Here is a 15,356-nt window from a genome sequence, read left to right on the forward strand (position 1 = left end):
TTAAGCTGACACACAAAACCTGGGCCTGCCATTTTGAAAAAAAAAAAAAAAGTTTTATCTATTATTCTGTAAAAAGGGAGAGACTTATATTAACAATAAGAATATATAGTCATTTCTTCTTCAGTGAAGCATTCTTGCAATTTTTAAATAAGTATCACTAACAATATATATATAAATCCAGCATTTTTTAATCTGAACATTTAAAAACAAAACTTAAAAGATAAATATTATTTTTTGCACTTTGGATCACGAGTAGTGTATGATCAGCATTGTGACTCATACTGTTTAAAGAAGCAAAAGTTTGCAATTAAGTCAAACACTGGATCATGTAATAATTTTGCCATGTGAGTAACTTTTCCAAGATGGTTGCTGAAACAAAAATTGGATGCTATGGTATCAGTTTTGTTTGTGTATCTTCTTCCACTGCTGTTGTGCTAACAGTTTGCAACCTATAATTTTATTATGAACCTAAACTATAAAATCACATCAATACAGCTGAGAAATGAGGAAAACAGACTGAGCTGATATTTCTCTGCATGAGTGCAAAACTGACATATACTTCACACAACTTCAGAAGACCATGCACCAGCCTTGTGTTATTTTAGGATATAAATTCATATGGTACTTTTCTTAGAGCTGTCCTGATCCACAATCTAATTTTATTTCTGTATTCTGCCAAAGACTCAACTCAGGGTGAAATACCACAGATTCAACATAATTGGAAGTGCTGTAGCATGTTCACAAAAACCTTTTTGATGGTGTTGTGTCAGAAACCAAATCCCTTTTCCTGACAGGATGGAAACTTTTAGGGAGATACTGACACAGATGTCAAGAGGATCACACACAAGGTGAATGTCAGAAGAAAAACATGCAATTTTACAGGAAAAAAGGACACAAGAAGAATAATTACGTTGTAGATATTGCCTAAATTTCAAGAGAGATTTTGAAGCATTAACAATGCTTGTAATGGCAGTTGCCAAGTGCAATCTGTCTTGACTACTCATTTTCAAGAGCTCTGCATCTATCTGAAGAGGACCCTAAGAGGGGTGAGTAAAGGAAGACTAAAAGCTTGTGGAGTTTTTTACACCAAAATAGTTGACATTACAGAATGAGTTGATGTCTACAGAAAGAGTTATGTACCTCAGGGTACAGAAGCCACACCTAAATTTCTGAACTTTCCTATATCACAACTGAACCATGCATGCTAGTTGACAGTCTATATGTGAAAATGCCCATTTGTGAAAATACCCATTTGCCATTAAAATTCCTTCATTAAAGCAACATTATCTCTGTGATTGACTGTGACAACAGTGTTCTTTGCCAATTCTGTGCCTTGCAGGATAAGAGTAGTAGGGAATTTGGTAACCTAGATAGCAGGTATATTTTGTAGGGAGTCTAGGAGCCAGCCAACTCTCACACAAAGGCTGTGAAGCACTCTGAAGAGGTCACTAAACAAACGCTAGTTTAGTTAGGAATACAGCTTGCTTGTTGCTTATTTAACGACTCAAAAAGTATATTCCTCAAAGAGGAATACTCATTTTCCAGTTCTGTTTTAAACTCCATTTCTTTAAGAGGGAAACTGATTTTTGTATAATGAATAAGATAATTCTTACCCGCACAAGTTTTTCTGAATCACCCCTCCATTTGCTGACAATGGTGGATGCTGATATGTTGAAAAAGGTTGTTTTGCATTCCGTGGCAACTGCCTTAGCAAGCAATGTTTTCCCAGTACCTACAAACATGTGTTGATGAAATTCACTCTCTGAAGAAATACAATGCAAATGTTTGAATAATTCCCCTCATCTTACTATTAGTCAGAAAAGTTCTAAAGTAGCAAATGTCCCTCTAGGATTGCCTGAAGAAATTCAGGTATTACAGCACTGCAAATGTGTTCTCCATATTCTTTCTATGCCAAGTGTGTCTAAGCATTCACTAGAACAAATGGAGTTTACTGGAATGACAACTTTTGCAATTAACTCACACAGTACTTGTGCCCTCCCTCTGTCCCCTCCCAGCCACACTCATGTGGTGGCAGTGCTTCCTCTCTTGTGTCAAAGTGGAGCAGAAGGAGCAGTGAGGCTGTGCTGAGTGGAAAACACCCAGCTAGCACAGAAGAGTGCAAAGCTTCCAACCCATTTCCAAAACGATTGCCAAATACAGAAAAGAGAAGGCAAGGACATTTTTTTCAAGAAGGTGAAGAATGCAGATTTATTTGTATTTTGCAAGATCAGGTCAAGTCAAATTTGATTAATATCATCCAAGCTGAGTAGCAACATAAATTCTTATTTCTCCTAATGGGTAGTATAAGTACTGTGTTTGTTTGTTTGTTTGTTTGTTTTTTAATATTCAAGTACAGAAATAATCAAGGGTTGTAAGAAAGGCAAATGGAGAGGTTTGAGTGAAAGCGGTGATCATCCACATTATCTTCTTTCATTTCAAATTACAGAACATGTTCTTAATTATTAATTATTATGTGATACATTAACACTTTTGATCTAATTAGCATTAATGATTTATGGACCGTACAAAAACAGAAGTAGTGACACAGGATAAACAATAGTATATCCTATGTGGATAGGCTAAAAAAACACTCCATACCTGGTGGTCCATAAAGCAATAAACCCTTCCAAGGAGACAGAATGCCTGTAAACAGTTGTGGGTACTGTGGAAACCAAAAAGTAATTCAGGGATTATAAATATAACAACATGGAAGGAATTCTAACCCTTACCCCTACTGCTCCTAACACATGTCAGAAATCTAAGAAATTGGAAGATGGGAAAAAAGAACAAAGCAATATATGATATATATGAGTACTGAGAATAATACTGTATTAACTGTATTTGAAATTGTTTTAAATGAATTTTTCAAATGCAATTGGCTTTCTGTTCTCTTCTGTAAGTCATTTTACATTTAATTAGTAAAGGCCAAATCCAGTACATTTTACATTGCCAAGGGTGCAAAATAATAGAACCCCAAACTTAAAAATTTTTCATTTTGACTTTCTCCTATGGGAGAATGGGTATTACACTTATAAATGAAACAGGAACAATTCAAACAGAAACTGCCTACAAAAGCACAAATAGTGAGAAAACTTGACCACCACTGTAATTACAAAGAAGACGTTAATGAGCTCAACGATGATTTTCTCTAATCTATTTAGTATCTTACCCTTATAGGATAAACAACTGCTTCCTTGACTAGCCTTTTAGCTGCATCCAGTCCAATAATATCATCCCACTTCACATTTGGGTTATGGAGGTAGATGTCCTGCAACATATATCAATCACATCCTGTTAGCAAAACTTAACAACTTCTCCACTAGAATAACCACCTTTGGCAAAGTAAAAGCACCGACTCAGTTATAAAACAATTGTGCTATTAAGTGATAAAAACTTATAATTTCACCTCGTGTACTAGTCAGATCTCAAGAGGAAAGCAGACACAGCAATCTTTTCCACAGAAGTGCTACAATATGCCTTGCTTCCCCTGAAACTACTAGTTTCCCTAAGAGCACATACACTGCCAAATGAGCTGCAGTTGAAGGAACATAGGTTTATAGAGACCTAGAGAAAAAGAGACTCGGGAGAGACCTTATCTCTCTCTACAACTACCTCAAAGGAGGTTGTAGCAGGGTGGGGATGAATCTCTTCTCCCAAGCAGCAAGATAAGAGTAAATGGCCTCAAGTTGCATCAGGGTAGGTTTAGGTTGGATATTAGGAAACATTTCTTCACCAAAAGGGTTGTAAGGCATTGGAAAAGTCTGCTCAGGGAAGTGGTTGAGTCACCATCCCTGCAGGTACTCTAAAGACATAGATGTGGTGCTTAGAGGCATAGTTTACTGGGAGACTTGGCATTGCTAGGTTAAGGTTGGACTTGATGATCTTAGAAGTTTTTCCCAATGTACATGATTCTATCTATATGCTGAGCAGATGTGTCTCTCAGATCTGTTTTCTGCTAGCTGGTTTTAGTAACTAGCCAACATATGAAGAACTACTGTAATGTGAAGATGTGAAGATTACATGTTTTTTGAAATGTTTGTTCTATAGCAGTAAGTTGCACAGGTTAAAATCAGATGCTATGTGAAAATACTTTTGTTTCTTTTAAACTTGCTGCTCAGTAACTTCACGGCTGCACTTATCACTGTTATAAATAATACTGAAAAATTGCTCTCTCTGTACTCCACATGCATGAAAAGGTGCAAGAAGCTTTGTACCAGGAGGAAAATTCCCCCCTAAGCATCTATCAAAATACAGTCGGTAATTAGTCCATGCCCTGAAGCACTCACTAATTTAATTTCATTTAATTCATCAAACTACCCAAATCTTCTATGAATCTTTCCATTTCCTTTAGTAATATTTTGTGGCTTTGTGTTCCAGAGACTAATTGTTCTGTAGAAAAATATCATATCCTCAATACAAATACTTGGGATAAATTCTGCTCTCTGATAAAAACAGGCAGTCTCCAGAGACTAAAGAAAAATTATGTGCTTATATCCAAGGGGAAAATTTGATTTAATACAATTAGAAAAATTATTTATATAGAGTAGATTACACTTTCCCTTTCTATTAACAGCAAATTAAGATGAATCAGATTTATGATACTAAGTAGAGGCTTCCATAACTGTTTCCAAATTAAATTAGATTGTGTTGTGAAATAGATACCACATGCTATTTATTTTTATTGATTTACACAGTGTTGATTACTATAGCAACTAGGAACATACCAACACAATTTAAAAACATATCATAATGAAGGCCAAAGTAACCCTATTTCTTGTTGCTAAAACAGCAACAAACTACCAAATCCTGTGATACTGTGAAGCCTTTTGGACAAGTACCTAGTGGGGTTTGGGAGACAATGCAAGCAAAGCATGTGTCTGCTTTGTTGCTAGACCAGTTGATCCACAAGTTGATCCCAAGGCCTGTTTGCTGGACCACACTTCAACCCATGACTGAAATAAAACGGTGCTGACAACATTGGGATTCCCTCCAGGTGTCAAATGCCCATACCAGAAGAATCCCCAGGATACAGACTCTCCAGGGCTACAGAATATTACTGATGCTTCCCATGCAGCTGCTGGGAAGAAGGAAGGGCACTGTCAGCAGTCTACAGTAACAGCACATCCCAGGTGAGCCAAGCAAGAAAAGATGATGAAGAGTGTGGATTATGCAGGCAGTGCAAAGCAAGGCACAGGACTAGTATGTAAAAAAATGTGAGAATATCAGCATCTGATAATCTTTGTACATGATATCTAGTAGATACACTCAGAATCAGGATATTGCTGTAGTACTGGCAGATCATCCACACTGAATACAGCCCAAAGCCTTGAAGGGAAATGGCACCTGCAGAGTTGAATAAAGGTTTTTCCACCATTCATAGAATGTAATACATTATACAATAGATAGTACTAGATCATATATTTAAATCAGTGTTGCATTGTACATTTTCTGTACCAGTAAGAACAAAGGTAAAAGCTAGGACAGTCCCATAGTTACAGTATGATTACATATTACATATAAATCCCTATTAGAAAGATCTTAATTACTTCCTTCTATTTTGTATAAGAAAAAAAAACATTGTTTCACATATAAAGAATGATTTTCAAATAGTCACATATTAAAAAAAAATGGCTTGCACCTTCGAGAACAAGCACTGTCAGCATTAACAAGAAAGAAACAAACTGCATTCTCAAATGACAAAGATAACCAATATCTCTATATAAACGAAACAGAAATCTGATCTTACTTTGCTTACAACTGTTGCGAGTTCTCTCATCTCACCAGTCATGCCAATAAAAGCACTAAGGGGTTTTAATAATCGTTCCTTAAAAAGACAAACATAAGTTCTTGTCAGACTTCAATTATTATAAATAGAAGAACAGTAAAATAATTTTTAAAAAGCTCATACATCATATCAACTTTCAAAGTTGTAAAATACGCATAAAGATTTTGAAGCAAGCCACATTTGTTGTAACTCATTTTTTCATCTGACAGAATCTAATCCAGAATTAACATTGAAATGAGCAGCTCTCTTACTGCATACGTAGTCCTAAACATGCCCTACACGTATTAAGAGGAATTAAAAACATAAATGTGTGTCATCACGTAGCCACATAGTCTGTTTCGAAAGTTTTTTCAAATGTAGCAATTACCAGGCAAAGTTGGCTGTGCTGTCCTAGAAGTTATAGCTCATATCAAGGAGTGATTACTTTACTGAAAGTTTCTATTCTAGCCATCTAAACTGTGTTCCTGTCTCAGCTGAGGTGAATGCTAAATAGCATACTGAATTCAAATGAATGAGAATTTCACCTCCAAAAGTACGGTGGGTTTCTGCAAATTTGTTTGTGAATCATACAGCACAATGTGTATTTGTTCCCTTCTTTTGTGTTCAAAGAGTAGACAACTGTCAACAAATTAGACCATTATCAACTACGACCATCCACTCAACAAAGAAACATACCACTCAAAAATCTAACCCCTTTTTTAGGGCTTCAGAAACAAGACAGCATTATTACAGTATTTTATTTTGTTCCTGGTGATATAAATCTGAAGATCATGCACATTGGATGAAATATGAAGAGAAACACTTACTGATGGATCTGGATCCCAATTAAGACTGTTCAAGGCTATTCCATTTGATGATACTTTGATAGCATCTTGGACCATCCCATGGAAGTCAATTATTTGGTCCTTAAGAAGAAGATAATGGTGTGATAGGCTTTTACCAAGATGATAACTCTACTGTTAAAAATGAACTGGGCCAAAATTTTGCTTAACATTATAGCAATTAGCTTCCTCGTTGTACATACAGACATAAATATGGCAAAAAGCTGACCACAAAATCTGTTGTAGCGATCAGTCAGTGTAACAATTTAACTGCAGAACCTCTTATCATTGTACTCACTAATTTCAAATTCATCTTCAATTTAGGTATTATTGCTGGGTTTTACAAACAGAAATAATGTTTCTTCTCGTCTAACTTTGAAATACTATTTAGCATAAACTAAGCCTCCTGTGCAAAAATTTACTGCCCAAATCATAAAATTGATCCTTCATCTAATTATACAGCAAAACTGTATATAAAAATATACAGAAAAAACTCACATTGGATACTTTTGAAAAACTTTTATGTGCTTTTCCTATACGCACATTTCTGACATAAATCACATATTAGGTTTCTACCAACCCTTCTTGGTTGAGGACCTTCTCCTGCTCCTCCAGATTTGTTGATTGCTGAGATGCTTAAGCCAAAGTCAGATTGCTCTGAAGTAACTGCACTGTCATTATTCTAAAGAGAAATGAATTTTGAACAGATGTGTTGCCAGGTACATGAGTTGCAGATAGCACCCTGTTGTAGGTATCATCCCCCCACTCTCCCCTGCTCCCATACTTCATACACGCCTAGATAAATTGTACTAGTACATGGTAGTTGCAAAAGTAATGTGGACAAGGATTTACATAAGACCTTATATATATAAAAATTTAAACAAGAGGCTGTCCTTCACCCAGTTCCTCAAAAGCTGTAGCAGACAGTACTTGCCCACCAACCTGCTGGTCCTGCTTTCTCCTGTGCAAGGGATGGTAATAAAGTAGTTTTTTGCAGCCATCTTACTAAAACAAGATTCACAAATCTAAAAATTACAGAGCCACAAGACTCCCACAATCTCAGACACCTTATGTACTGTGAAGATGCTTAAAACTGACACAAGACTTTCTGCTTGGTTGGTTTGTTTTGCTTTCTGATGCTAAAGGATGAATCCTTAAATCTACAGATGTCAATGGAAAGATTCCTGCTTATTTCAGTATAGGTTAGATTATATGACTTCTTTTCCTCTAATTTTGGCTTGTGACTTGCTCCCCACCTGATAGCTAGAAAGCATCTTCTCCCAAAGTCTTGCATCTATAATGCTTAAATTATATAAACAGTAAAACCCATGAGTTGTGCAAACACAGATTGTGTAACATCCTCTCATTGACTATAGCTGCTCAAAATAAAATCACATTGATTTCAACTGTAATGCTGCCAAGATAAAACACATTTGAACCTGTTTGGGGCTCTCTTTGGTGGATAATTTAAGTTCTGTTGTCCCCCCAGGTGAAGTTTTTGATGATGGTCGTTGTACTGTCTGATGTTTCGTCCTTGGAAGATTCTGAGAAGAGCTTGCTGCCCTAGAATGCAAGTTATATCTTCAAAGGCTTTCATAACTTTTTTTTTTTCTTCTTCAAAATACCAAAGATTAAAAGGCACAGTTTTCAAACAAAGCAATTTGAGGCTAACTTTGCTCCCACTGAAGTTAAGCCATCAGTTTCAATGACACAAACGTTCAATGCTCACAGCTTTCAAACACTCCAACCCCACCTTATCCCACACTGCAGAAACTTTGCAGATTGTCTGTAAGTCCAGTTGGGAAGTAAACCTTTATTTTTCTCTAAAAGATAAAGAAAAATCCACCACACAGTGTCAGGGGATTCTAGGCTAGTTTAGTATCCCTACAGTATCACAACATTATTATAACTAGGCTGCATATTACTCTTAGAGGAAACTTTTCTGCCCAGAAAAAGACCCATGCATTTCGCTTACCTTCTATTTTTTCCTGCAGTTCTCAGCTGCTGTTTGTTTTCTGCTGCAGCAAAATTAATATTAAAGTGGAAAATAATTAAGGATTATTATTTTTAAAAGGACAACTTGCTTTCCTTCCCCCCCCCTCAGAAATATTTCTGAGCATATTTTAATGACCTTGGAAATACAAAAATGTAAACAAGAACAGCATGATTCTAAGCACTACAAGCTTGCAAAAATATTTCAAAAACAAACAGATTGAAGAGAGCAGTTTGGATCCAGGCTTGTTTAATTTTTAGGCCCATTCAATTTTTGACATATTTCATCATATTTTTAAAACAAAACTCTACACTGGTCCAACCTTACCTTAAGTGCAGTGTGGTTTTGGACTCCACATCACGAAAAGGACATAAAAATGCTAGCAAGTGTCCAAAGGAGAGCTGAGGCCCCTTGGTTTGCTCAGCCCAGAGCAGGGCAGGCTGAGGGGAGGCCTCATGGCAGCCTGCAGCTCCCTCACGAGGGAAATGGAGGGGCAGGCGCTGAGCTCTGCTGTCTGGGGACAGCGACAGGACCCGAGGGAATGGCATGGAGCTGGGACAGGGGAGGGTCAGGCTGGGGGTTAGGGAAAGGGTCTGCACCCAGAGGTGGTCAGGACGGGCTCCCCAGGGCAGTGGGCACAGCCCCAAGCCTGATGGAGTTCAACAAGCTTTTGGACACCACTCTCAGACATGGGGTTTGGCTTTTGGGTTGGTTTTAATGCAGGTGACAAATGACCATGCAGCAATTTCTCAAGTGAGATGTGCAGTAGGGAGGCTGCTTCTGCTTCAGGGACTTGGGCAGATGCATCTCTGACAGCCTGGTGGCAATTCTGGGCTTGTGTAATGAGTACCACGTCTGGGTAGCTTTACTGACCAAAAGTGGGTACTGAGGGCTTGTAAAATGTCCAAGAGATTTATTGGCTTTGGGGAATAGTTCACTTGGGTCTATGTTCATGGACCCTAGCCTTGGCTACCACTCAGTTTGACTAAGTTTGATGTAATAAATGTTTTGTAATACAGTTTCCTTCTTGATTCATAACAAATCCCTTTGGTTTTGTCCTGCAGGGCTGCTCTTCTTTGTATTAACACCAGTCAATAAGTTCTAGCTGTAAATCTCTCCCTCATGCAGATAGTTTGCTTCCAGCTAGTACTGATCTTCTGTATCACCCTTAATGTCATGATGACTACTAGTTTTACTGCCTTTCAAAATCATTTCACCTATCCAGGTAATTTTATTATGGTTGTATAATATTCCATTTACCTGGGATTTCAAAGTTGCTCGCTGTCATATGCAACAATGAAAACTGCTTGAAGATGTTCCCAGACCATCACCCCTCCCCTGATGACTACATTTTTCTTACAAGAAATATCGGAAGAGATGCTGGTGTTTTCTACACCCTCCCAAGCTCTTCGTAACTGACTCTTATGCAGTTGTTCTTATGACTTCCGTAAGTTACATTTTGTACTCAAGTACAAAATCATTCAGGATCTCACAGTCATAACAGAACGCTCATGTTCTGCTCTGCCTTATTCTGCGTCATTCATTTATATCTCAGACTCTTAAGTCCTTTGGAGAAAATATATTAAAGGTAATGTGCCAAATGTGTAGGTTTATAAAAATACAGAAAATAAATGGTAAATGAGATTAGTGGTAACATACTTTAAAGAACTAGCTCGGATGAGCTAAGATGTAATATCTTGTTTAAGTGGTTTATTTTACTTTAGAGGTTAAATACAGAATGGAATGGACTTACTATTCTCTCTCAATTAGAAGAAAGAGAGAGTATATCCATGTCGTTCTGCAGTTCCATGGCATTTTCCAACATTGAACTTGTTTTAAAAGACTGAAAAATACATTCATCTTGTCCCTCTACATAAAGAGGGAATGGGAGAACAGAAAGGATGAAAGCCCCATCTCTTAATTCTTATGTCCTAGGAATATAGATCTATAAGAGAGTTCAAACATTGAACATGGACATACATGCGAAGGGTTGGGAGTACATCAGGCAAATATAGTTTTTAGGCTTAGAAAAACCAGAAGCTTTCTTTAGGAAAACAGCCACGTACCAGTGTCCAGGACCTTCTTGGTAATTTTAGGATATTTTTGAAATTTTACAAAGTAATAGCTTTCATATTCCATCAAAATTGTCTCAAGATCAATGTTGTCACAAACTTCAAAGCCACGTAAGCCTAATGTTGTCTCTTGTTCCAAAGCATTTGCAGCATCGATATACCTGGTAATTTCAAAAAAATGAAAGAAGAAAAACCTGAGTTATTACTTTACTGTGATTTTTGAGAAAAAAAAAAAAAAAAACAAGCAATGGCATTAGTAAATATACAGTAGTTTTAAGTTGTCCACATCTCTTTTTTATTATAAAAGCCATAAACTGTATTTAAAAATACTTTCAGCAAAGGATTGATCTTACATATTTGGCAATGATATAGGACACTTTTGTGTTTTGTGTCAGGAACTGAAACAAATTAGCACAGCAGGCTGTCAAGTTATTTAATAATAGTTTATTTCTTTCTCATATGGAAGCAGAGGGCCTTGCTGTCCATTTGTCCAACAGAGGACAGAAGTACATGTTATGGGAGGTCATACACACAGAAACACAAATGGAGGACACTATTATTTAAATTACTTACCCTTCCTCCATTAAGTAATGCAAAATTAGAATGAGGAGATTTTTTCGACGAGCTTCTGTTCGCAGCTCATCCTGTGAATTAAGACAGAACTCTAGATCAAATGTAATATTCTCTTTATTGCTGTAAACAGCATCTAAATGTAGCCTGTGGAAACAAACAAATTAAGACAACAGCATGTAAGAACTGTAAAACAACTCACTGTTAATAAACGGAAGTAAAGTGGTTTTGAATGCAATTTTTCTTACACATTATCAGGGCTAGTGGATGGGTAGAAACCTTTTCCTAGAGAAAAGAAAATTATCTTGAGTTTGAAAAATAACTTCCTGGCTGTGCTACGACTATGAACCTCCAACAGGTTCAGGCAGTTGTGAATTTCAGGGTAGGGCTCTTGCAGACCTCATGCACAGCACCTCCAAGAGCTGTGCAAGCAAACCACATGCTCCACTGTGGCTGCATCCCTCCTGTGCAATTAGAAACCCATTTTCTGAGCACTCAAAGTGATTGAGAACAAGCCAGCAATCTGCACAACTACACTACATTATGCAGACCTGCTGCACACTGTTGACACCTCCTATCTTGTGTGCCTTGATACATAGACACAAAGGAAATGCACTTGAAGAATTAATAGTTTTGGTTGATGTCCAGCTTGCCCAATTTTAACACAGAAGTGACCCATGTCAGGTCCTGACAAAGAAATTTCAGGCCAATAGATTTCCTCACACAGCCTGGAGAGACCAAAGGGATTCACAAATGGTTCAGAGACAACAACAAGGCAGAGTAAAACATCTCTGCCATTTTTCAGTGAAGCTACACCTGTGGGAGTATACAGTGTAATACTGAGTATAGCAAAAGGGGCACTGGAAACTAACCTAGTAAGACGCTGGAAAAAAGCTTTACCCTGATGAAAGTTACCATATATGCATATATGGATGTCTCCAGACGTAAACTCTGGAATCTTAGGGTCATAACAGAAGTCGCTACAAGGTCTAATTGACCTTGTAGCAACTTCTAGAAATCATAGAATCATAGAATATCCGGAGTTGGAAGGGACCCTTAAGGATCATCAAGTCCAACTCTTGACACCGCACAGGTCTGCCCAAAAGTTCAGACCATGTGACTAAGTGCACAGTCCAATCTCTTCTTAAATTCAGACAGGCTCGGTGCAGTGACCACTTCCCTGGGGAGCCTGTTCCAGTGTGCAACCACTCTCTCTGTGAAGAACCCCTTCCTGATGTCCAGCCTAAACTTCCCCTGCCTCAGCTTAACTCCGTTCCTGAAGCTGGGATCACAGGAAACACAGATAAGGACAAACCCATATTTAGGTAAATAAATTACTGATGGTCTCTTTGAAGATGCTGGCTTTCAGCATTATTCTTGAGGACCCAACAAGAGTACAAGGAACTGGCACTGACTTAGTAGATTGGAAAAGAGCAGCGGTTTTTATGTTGCTTGCACAGCAGATACATATTGCTGACTGTGTTTTGCATGTTGCCTGTACAGACACCTGGCCCCAGCTTCTACCGCACCCAAACAGTGGCTGCCTCCATCCCAGAGAAGCCCAGCCCAAGCATTAGGGCTCTGCAGGCCACCAGCCCACAAAGCTTTGCCCCCTTCACGCTGGAAGGCAAAGCTTCAGCTTTGGCAGCAATGACTTCTGCTGCACTCTGCCACCGCACAGCATGCAGACAAGTGAAAGAGTTACTACTGATCGAGGCTTTATGCTTTTAAATCCCAAAAGATGCATAAAAGGAATATTCGCAGAGCAAGGCAATTACACTACCCTTCTTAGTTTCTTGGAATGAAGCACCACCACAGAAAACTGCAGATACTGGAGAAATCTTTATTCTTCCAAGCCAGGGTGCTTTTGGGTGGTGCAACACACTGCAAAACCAACTTACCTCTTCACCTATCTGCTCCCTCAGCACTGCCCACAGCAGCAGGGATCACACAGCTTTCTGCTGCCTATTTGCATGTTTCAGATAGCACATTCAGCTACTGTTGTTTTTTTTTGTTGTTGTTGTTTTGTTTTGGAACTAATGCCTAGCAGTGTGTTTGCCAACCTGTAAAAAGTACCTGGCAGAGGAGGCAAAAGGTCAGCCAGTACAGCAGGTATTTTCTAGGGTGTTTGCTTCAGACGTGGGGCCATCTAGTGACACGACAAGGAAAGGGCTGGGGTTTGCTTTTAACGTTTCCTGCCAGTTGGAAATGTATTTGTATTTCACATATTATTAAATGGATTGGTAAAATCTTCATTCTGGTGTTGTAGCCAAAGGAATTAATCTGGATGGGAAATGAGGAAGAAATCACACACCACTTCTCACTTTTTCTACTTTTTCTTGTCTTGGTAAAGTCACACAGCCACCCTGTTTCCCTGTCCATAATGAAACTACAATACCATTTGCCTTTCACTGGTGGTACAAAGATGATTTTTGCAAACCATTTCAGGCAGGAAGAGTGCTCTGCAAATGCCCAATAGATCAACAACTTCTGAATGAAGTTGGTCCATTCCAGAGAGGTGCTGCAAGCAGAAACAAACTGGTAATAAGAGACAAATGCAAAGAAAAATTAACTGAAAAATGAACCCCACATATCAAAGGGTGAGATCGCAGCAGCCTCTGAGTATTTACAACATGGTATGAAAACACAGTGGTTGCCACAGGTGACAAACACATCAAGTGTTCTGTGTTTGAGTATTTACAGTAATGCTGGGAGAGGAATTGCATCTGTCTGATGAACTGACGAGCTCACGATCAATGCTTGAAAACAGTCTGTATTCTTGTCTGTCTTTTGCTGTTAGTTCCAACAGGTTACTTCTGCTGTCTCTAGAGGTATTTTAAATCCTAGTTTAGACAGTGATGGACAGCAGCTAAAATACTCTTCTAGGCAGAGACTTGCCTTGAGATGCATAGGAGAGCATCATGTACACGTACTCACAACCCACTCCAACCTCACCATAACACTGCTCTTCTTGGGTTGGCCAAGCAGAAGCAAAAGCCAACCTTTATACCTAATAAGAGTCCCATCTAAAAATCAGAAGATAGTATAGACTGAGAGGTTAATTCTATGTTTATCTTTTGTTAATAACAATGCAAATAGCAATGGCTAATTTTAGGAAGTTAGCCATCTGTCCAAAGTTAACTAAGCATTACATCAGTTGATTAACTGACAGAGACTTGCATTAGATTGGGTTGAAAAACAGAACACAAATATCAAAATCTCTGGTCCCAGTCCTGTGAACAAAGAGAAATGAGGGACCTTTCCACACATACCTCTTACCAAATCAGAAATCTTACCAGTTGGTTGCAAACAGACCTCTGCTTCCTTGACCACTCCCATCCAGCCACCTCTCCCAGCCATTTGCTACCATGTCCCCTTTCCAACTGGCACACAAACCCCCACACGTGCCACTGTCACCAGCAACTGCACACATGACCAGCTCTCTGTCCATGCCCATCTCCCTTCTGAAACCCAGTTCAGCCCCTAGAGACTGGCCCTCACTCCAAATATATCCACAAAACCTGCCTGACAGTGCAGACAGACAATAACACTGCCAGGACTTCAGCTGCGTGTAGGGTGGCAATGGTAAATCTTACACTGCGTGAAAAAAATCAGAGTACTTACAAGTACAAAGTTACTTAAAATTCAGTTTAGCTTTATAGCGATTTAGCCTTCCTGTTTAATTAGTATTTGGAACTGCACGTTGTTTATAGCCACTGGTATTTCAATAGATGTTTAAGTGTTTAAAGTTTAATAAGCTCCTATTCTTAAAAGAACAAAAAATGTATGTAATTAAATTTTCAATTACTACAGGGGATTTTTGGGTCCATGCAATTAATAAAAGCTTAAGGCACTTAAGCGTGATCTTGTTTTAAAAACTAAATAGTTGAGCACTTAACTAATTATCTCCAACACTTATAGTGTATTTTATTTATTTCTAGCTTAACAAAAGAGTGGTACATACTCCTTTCTTTGCAGCCATTTAAAATTAAACTCTATTAGAGTCATGCATCTTTAACTGCAATTGTTTGTTTAGTTATTTAGTTACATACCTTTTACTAAAATGCATTTACATTGTAAATCAACCTAGTCTCTGGTGCAATCCCATCAAATTA

At 38.2% G+C, this 15,356-nt stretch overlaps 1 protein-coding gene across 9 annotated transcripts in view; it reads right to left on the reverse strand.

Annotated features, from left to right (window-relative positions):
* The window catches only part of KATNAL2 (katanin catalytic subunit A1 like 2), a 31,174-nt gene that overhangs the window by 10,918 nt on the left and 4,900 nt on the right, over positions 1-15,356 (reverse strand). For 4 of the 9 annotated variants that reach the window (XM_072031570.1, XM_072031576.1, XM_038171440.2 and 1 more), the window contains 10 exons: positions 11,245-11,315; positions 10,666-10,832; positions 8,582-8,624; positions 8,046-8,169; positions 7,187-7,288; positions 6,592-6,690; positions 5,747-5,824; positions 3,170-3,268; positions 2,599-2,662; positions 1,614-1,732 (listed from right to left, as the gene is read on the reverse strand). In XM_072031570.1, coding sequence (XP_071887671.1) covers positions 1,614-1,732; positions 2,599-2,662; positions 3,170-3,268; positions 5,747-5,824; positions 6,592-6,690; positions 7,187-7,288; positions 8,046-8,169; positions 8,582-8,624; positions 10,666-10,832; positions 11,245-11,255 — 906 coding nt within the window. In that variant the 5' untranslated portion in view covers positions 11,256-11,315. Of the gene's footprint in view, positions 1-1,613; positions 1,733-2,598; positions 2,663-3,169; positions 3,269-5,746; positions 5,825-6,591; positions 6,691-7,186; positions 7,289-8,045; positions 8,170-8,581; positions 8,625-10,665; positions 10,833-11,244; positions 11,316-11,443; positions 11,527-13,639; positions 13,763-15,356 lie in introns of all 9 variants that reach the window. The other 5 variants (XM_072031572.1, XM_072031574.1, XM_072031573.1 and 2 more) reach the window with 3 other exon arrangements.

This window comes from Anas platyrhynchos, chromosome Z (genome assembly GCF_047663525.1).
Source record: "Anas platyrhynchos isolate ZD024472 breed Pekin duck chromosome Z, IASCAAS_PekinDuck_T2T, whole genome shotgun sequence".
In the NCBI taxonomy this organism is placed as follows: domain Eukaryota; kingdom Metazoa; phylum Chordata; class Aves; order Anseriformes; family Anatidae; genus Anas; species Anas platyrhynchos.